Here is a 7681-nt window from a genome sequence, read left to right as displayed (position 1 = left end):
GAAACAACAAATCTGCCGAAAACTTTAACAACTACAAAAAACTTAGAAACAAAACCACACAAACCATTAGGAATGCTAAACGCCGTCACGCCCTGAGTCTTGTCGACCCTTCCATTCCCCCGCGGTGTCTTTAGAATAACGTACGTGATATGGGAGTAAGGAAGAAAGCATCAGAAGCTGAAGTTATAAACATACCACTTGATAAACTCAATGAATACTTAACCTCACCTCCCACTATACGACCTGGAAAACAGTCAAAACTAAATTACAATCAATACTCTCCTAGCTAATCCTCCTCCTTCTCGCGAAAATTTTTTCTTCTCGCACATTACTGATTCTGAAGTAAGAAGGACTCTTAAAAGCATTAAATCTAAAGCACAAGGCACTGATAACATAAGCATAGTCTTTATCAATAAGTTAGTCGATGTCGTGCTTCCTGTAATAACCCATATTTTCAATTCTTCAGTTATCACGTCTGTTTATCCGCAACTCTGGAAAACAGCTTTGGTACGCCCACTTCCTAAAGTAAATTCACCAACTTCTGCAAAAGACTATAGGCCAATCTCCATTCTTCCCGTTTTATCCAAAGCCCTGGAACGCATCATTCATAAGCAGTTGTCAGACTACCTAATAGAATTTAGTCTTTTAGATCCTTTACAATCAGGATTCAGAAATGGCCATAGCATTTCTACTGCTTTGTTGAATGTTACTGAGGACATACGCGCAGCCATGGATAAACGACTACTACTGACTAAACTGCAAACGCTACACCTTTCTGATAGTGCTATCACCTGGATGTACTCCTACCTTACTGGCCGCCAGCAGCGTGTCATATCTAATAATCGTTTCTCATCCTGGCGTACTGTAGATACAGGAGTTCCTCAGGGATCAGTATTAGGCCCCTTGCTCTTCTCTATTTATATAAATGGAATTTCTAAATCATTTAAGCACTGCAGATATCAAATAAATGCAGACGACGTTCAATTGTATATTTCAGCGCGTCCTGATGCACTAAATGATAGTATTAATAGTCTTAATGAAGATCTTGATTCCATCTCTTCCTGGTCTCAACAATTTGGGCTTAACCTAAACGCATATAAATCACAGGCTATTCTGTTCGCGAACCGTAGATTAATTCCTGAAGTCAACGGCCTGAATATTCCACCTGTGAAACTGAATAAAACAATCATCCCGTTTAGCTCTACCGTAAAAAATCTCGGAGTGCATTTCGAATCTAATCTTAGTTGGGATACGCATATTAAATATACATGTAAGAAGGCATTCTCTATTCTCCATTCACTAAAAAGATTGTATCATTATCCATCTAAATTAAAACAGACGCTGGTACAGACACTCATTCTACCTCACTTCGATCATTGCGACGTTTTGTTCAGTGATCTCAGGATTGATTCCGCCCAGAAACTACAGCGTGTTCATAACGCGTGCGTCCGCTTCATTTGTAATGTTCGATACTATGATCATATCTCACCTTCTTTCGAGAAGTTATCATGGCTTAGGTTACATGAGAGGAGAAATCTGAACTCACTTTCTCTCCTATATCGAATTATGCACACTACATCCCCCTATTCTTTATTCGCTCGTTTTCATACTCTCTCTCGCTATCATAATATTAATACTCGGTCACAAAGCGATAACACGCTAGAAATTCCACTTCACACATCATCTCTGTATTCCTCATCTTTCACTGTTGCTACCTCTCGTCACTGGAACTCTCTGCCGCCTGAAGTCAAGGGCTGCCGAACATTGAAATCTTTCAAATCCAAGTTAGAAAATTATCTTATGACGAGTTGCCAAACTAACTTACTATTATGACAAGTGTTGTATTGCATGTTTCCACGTATTCACATTTTTTTATGTTCTATTGATATTTAACTTATTTTATATTTTTCTTTCCATATTTTCCGATAATGTTATATCTCTAATGAGATAAGTTGAGCTATATATAATCATAATTTTCCTTACTGTGTATACTTACAAATATTGTATTCATTGAATGCTTTGTACTGCACTATTTTAGTACTACCATTAGTATTATTATTACTATTAGGCCTGTTATTATTATATTATTATTGTTGTTATTATAATTATCATTCTATTCTTATTATTATTACTATTCTTATTTTTATCATTATTATTATTATAAATAATTGTCTTATTTTTTATTTGTCTCATTTATTTTGACCTGCTGTTCACATTTTAATATGCTTTTTTCTTTGTTTCTGTATGTTATATATTATGTCTGATTTCTTCTTACTTGTTTACATTTTATTATTATCTTATTCAGTTTTGTGTGTACTTTGTAAATTTATAGTGTTTTTGTAACGCAGTTTTTACTCCTGGTTGAGTGTTAGAGAAGGCCGTATGGCCTTAACTCTGCCAGGTTAAAGAAATTATTATTATTATTATTATTATTATTATTATTATTATTATTATTATTATTATTATTATTATTATATAACCTAAATTCTAAGTTACAACGAACTTAATTCATATTCCTATTTTCATCGAAATCCGTTCAGCCATTATTGCGTAAAAAGGTAACAAACATCCTGACAGACAGACAGACAGACATACAAACAAAAATTTCAAAAATGTGATTTTCGGTTTCAGGATGATTAATTATACATGTTAACCCCAATTATTTTTTGAAAATCGAAAATTACCAGAACAATTTTGGCTACAGATTTATTATTAGTATAGATAATATTATTGTTTTAAACAGTACTAAATGTTGTATTAATATAGGCATGGACTTAAGTTGTTAATGTTGTAATGTTAAACATAGTGAATATGAACTTTCCTTGTGTGTAACATAGTTCGCTAAAGCCGGTGTGAAGTACACTACCTATTTAGAGTAAAACCATTTAAATTTAGTAGCTCTGTAAGTGATAATTGCTCACCAATTAAATTAGACGAACGCATCTTCCAGTAGCTTTTCTAAAGTTTTGGGACGGTCTGAATACCCCTCCTTCTGTTTGGAAAGCCTGTTAGCACTGGATTCACGAATGTTACACAGGCCATCTGTCGTCATATACAGGGTCCTTAATTTACAGGGTGGAAGTGAAGAAACCTTACAGATTGAGAGGGACGATAGGATACACTTAAGTGAATAGAAAACCTGTATTACGTTCCGTGATTATGCACGGTTAATTAGAAAATTAAGTTGGAAGTTGCAGCAGTCCGGTAACATCGCCGCTAACACACACTACTCGTGATACAGATATAAGAGATCGAAGAACTCTGTGTGTCTCGGTAGATGAGCTGCTCTCTGCCATGACGTTGCAATCTTCTTGCACTGTGCAGTGGCTTCAAATCAGTGTTTTCTTTTTAATTAAATTCACACGAAAACTGTTCACGCTATTGAAATTGGCCAGGGGAACAAATCATTATTTATTAGATCTCCTATCGATATGGACAAAAATCACGATCCTACTCATAATAGTTTCCGAGTAAATGGGTGTTAAACATTTGAGAAAAAACATATTTTTTCTGAGAAAAAAAAGAGAGAGGACTATGAACTTTCCACCACTATTATATTAGTAGAGCCATCGATGTAGCTCAGTCGGCAGACTCGCTGGGCTGCTGATCCGGAGCTGCGTTCGGGCTTGGGTTGGATCCCCCTTTGGTCTTTGGTTTCTTCCGAGGTTTTCCGCAGCCGTGGGACTGAAGCCGGATGGTCTATGGCGAGTCCTTGGCATCAACCCCTTTGATTTGATTACCTGGTTGGGTTTTTCCGAGGTTTCCCCAACCAAAAGGCAAATTCCGGGTAATATTTTGGCGAATCCTCGTACCTCACCTCATCTCACTACATCTCGCCAAAATATTGTAAAAAATTGCACAAAATTGTAAAAATTGTAGAAAATTACTAAATTGTAAAACTATAAAAATTTGTAAAAATTGTAATTGTGATATTGTAAAATTTTGACTTGTTCCATATCCTAAAGCTTCATTGCTCATGTAAGATCTATGGAATAAAATGAATGAATGAATGAATGAATGAATGAATGAATGAATGAATGAATGAATGAATGAATGAATGAATGAATGAATGAATAAGTTTTTTGTTACATGTAACATGAACTATTCTCTCTGAAAATCTATAGGGTTATTTCACTTTAACCTTGTAGTCCACACCTGTGGAGTAACAGTCAGCGCGTCTGACCGCGAAACCAGGTGGACCGGGTTCCAATTCCGGTATGGGCAAGTTACGTGGTTGAGATTTTCCGGGGTTTTCCTTCAACCCAATACGAGCAAATGCTGGTTAACTTTCGGTGCTGGACCCCGGACTCATTGCACCGGCTTTATCACCTTCACATCATGCAGACGCTAAATAACCTAGATCAGAGTCTCCAAAAAGCGTATCGTCATTCGTGCTTTCGATGCTGCCCGCCGAACACAGTGTGCTGTAAGGCTAGAGAAGGGGAAGAGACTCGTACCTCAACAGATGGGAGCGATCAGTGGGGGATCACGGCAACGGTCTGCTTATGTTTACAAATAATATCAGAAGAATAAGAATTATCATACGTATATGTTTGTTTGTTTATATTTTCCTAGCACCTTATTCTCAAACACTCTTAACCTATGTTCCTCTCTCATAGTAAGAGTCCAAGTTTCACAACCGTAAAGAACAACCGGTAATATAACTGTTTTATAAATTCTAACTTTGACAGCAGACTGGATGATAAAAGCTTCTAAACCGAATGATAACAGGCTTTTCCCATATTTATTCCGTGTTTAATTTTCTCCCGAGTATCATTTATATTTGTTACTGTTGCTCCCATGTATCTGAATTTTTCCACCTCTTCAAAGGATAAATTTTCAATTTTTATATTTCCATTTCGTACAATATTCTCGTCACGAGACATAATCATATACTTTGTCCTTTCGGGATTTACTTCCAAACCTATCTCTTTACTTGCTTTAAGTAAAATTCCCGTGTTTTCTCTAATCGTTTGTGGATTTTCTCCTAACATTTTCACGTCATCCGTAGAGACATGCAGCTGATGTAACCCGTTCAACTCCAAACCATCTCTGTTATCCTGGACTTTCCTAATGGCACATTCTAAAGCCAAGTTAAAAGTAAAGGTGATAGTGCATCTCCCTGCTTTAGCCACAGTGAATTGGAAACGCATCTGACAGAAACTGACCTATACGAACTCTGCTGTACGTTTCACTGAGACACAATTATTACATAGGTATACTAATCCTGCCTGTGGTAGTATCTATTTACCCTTATCCTATCTACCTTACTTAAAATTACATAAAGACATTTCACGAAATCCAAAGTGTTTCATAATCCTTTGCCACTTTTACTTTTCATTTTATAAGACAAGGAAGAAACGTATAATTGGAATAGAAACATTAATTTACGTTTATAACACAATAAATTATTGCATTATACTTGAAAATAAATATTAATAACAAAGAATAACAAATGTAGTTTATTTAAATGTTCAATTCCTTACAAAACTGTATATTACAAAATATATATTTTTTTTACTCTCTAACTTGTTAAATTCACTGTGTTTTTAATCACTGTAACATTGTAACGTGAAAGACATACTTTCAAGTGTAACATTTTAAACATTATTCTTGTTGATCTTAGCAAACATTTGGTTTCCTAAGTGTGAAATATGATGGCTTCTCATGGTTGGTTAAATGAGCAAATGACTTCTCACTGTTTCTAATACAGAGACATCATTTTATTTTTACTAACATTTTTAATATTAACCTGGTTATACCTTTCTATTAACGATTGAAACGGGAAACACCGTTTGCTACCCCCTTCCACGACTGGAGTTAGATGATACTGGCGTAAAATACAAATCACTCTACTAGGTATAGGAGGGAAGAAAAGTAGTTCATCCATTTACGTAAAGTAGGAAATACCGCAATTTTGAGTTTGATAATTTTCATTAGGTTTTTGTTTAATCAAAATACAGTACTGTATTAGCACTTAGTGTTTTTACTCACGAACTGAGCTATCCATGCGAACGTATTCAATATGCAGTGTATATTGTACTGTTATTGCACATTAGCGTACAATATAGAGAATGAAGTTAAATTGAAAAATAATCATAATATGGATATTTAAACACATTTTAGAAAATGGTGGCCGTTCATTTCGATACAGGCTTCAGTTCTTTTGTGCATATTATCGCACTATAGACTACTGTACCTAATTCCAATTACAAGTTTCGCCCTTCGTACGAGTAACTCATGTTGCAATAATTCCGTACCTACTCTATAAAAGAGTACCTTACGTACTGTAAATTCAATCTTCACTTCTGCCCGATCCGAAAAGATAAAATTACTCAGAAATGCTATCTACTATCGTTTCAAGTGGTTTTGTCGTAGAAAGGGAGGGATCACGTGACAGTTAATTACTTAACGAGGCCCTTTTATTTAAGTTATTTTAAACACTTATATAATATTACGTAGACGTCCAATTCCTAACAGAAATTAATGTTTTCAGAAAAGTGCTAAGATAGCCCAGCTACTAGACTTGACAGAGGGGCGAACAGAAGCAGGTGGGGGAAACCGGGATGCGACGTAGGCAAACGGACGACAGTACCTGTACGAAAATATGATTCAATATTGAAAGCTCTTTCGTCACTGGAAAACGCTAACATATTTCTGGAACGTACTATACTCACTAACTCAGTACTGCTTACGCGCCCTCGGCTCTGTGTCGTGAACGGTTGGAAGTTTACTAGTAGAAGGGGTGGGAGTGAAGTACATTCAAAAACTCAGGTACAATAAAAATTGAAGTAAAAATAAAATGATGTCCCTGGACATATATCTAAGGAATTAAACCAATACACTAATACTGTTCTATTGTGCTGCCTAAAAATTTTTACACGGGCGAAAAATGAACTATCAGTTTTGCCTGAAGCCTTCAGATTTCGAGAAAATGTATTCTTGCTTTAATCTACAATCCTGTTTGTTTTCTTCCGAATTATGTAATGCTGCCAATTTGTATGTCTTTTAAATTACATCGAACCCTGAATAGCATGAAAGCGCGAACAACACCAACATCATAATATCTGCCACATGACTTCAAACTTCAACACCTTATTCATAATTCTTTTTATTTCTTCTTGAATGTAAACAGAAAATTAATATTTTAGAGTTTGTAAAAATGACGCTATAAAAAATAAATTTTCCACATTTTTACTTAGTTGGAATAAAAACTGTACGGTGTATATGAATCAGAGAAACTAGTCGACGCTCAATTGTCTGAAGGATCCTTCGAAACCAAATATGTCACCACTCTCAATTTTCTTTCCTGGACGTTTTGACTCGTCTGCTTTCATTTTGTCTTGGTCCACAAACCATCCTCGGTAACTGATGAGTTTCTTCTTCCAGGCATCTGAAATGAACATGGAAATGAAAACTTCAGCTACATTTCAGTTGATTTAAATGTCCAACTTATATCTAGATTGAATAACATTATCTTTTGATTAGTCGTCATTCTATTGTTAAAAATTACCTATGAAACTTACTGCTTTTTTTTAGTTCAGTTGACAATAAATCACAAATTATTGCTTATTCCAACTGAGAATATGAAACGGAAAATATCCTGAAAGGTACAGGGACACGAAACTTCAGAGAAGGAAGTATATTTTATTAAAAGTGTACAGTTTTTATTTAAAACAGT

At 35.3% G+C, this 7681-nt stretch overlaps 1 protein-coding gene across 3 annotated transcripts in view; it reads right to left on the bottom strand.

Moving 5' to 3' along the window:
• Positions 1 to 5446: 5446 nt before the first annotated feature.
• LOC138711707 (retinol-binding protein pinta-like) overlaps positions 5447 to 7681 on the bottom strand; it is a 72979-nt gene continuing 70744 nt past the window's right edge. For all 3 annotated transcript variants that reach the window (XM_069842856.1, XM_069842855.1, XM_069842857.1), the window contains one exon: positions 5447 to 7393. In XM_069842856.1, the coding sequence (XP_069698957.1) occupies positions 7242 to 7393 (152 nt within the window). In that variant the 3' untranslated portion in view covers positions 5447 to 7241. The remainder of the gene's footprint in view (positions 7394 to 7681) is intronic.

Source organism: Periplaneta americana, chromosome 13 (genome assembly GCF_040183065.1).
Source record: "Periplaneta americana isolate PAMFEO1 chromosome 13, P.americana_PAMFEO1_priV1, whole genome shotgun sequence".
NCBI lineage: Eukaryota > Metazoa > Arthropoda > Insecta > Blattodea > Blattidae > Periplaneta > Periplaneta americana.
Note: the sequence above shows the minus strand (reverse complement) of the source record. Positions and strands in the feature narration are given on the sequence as shown.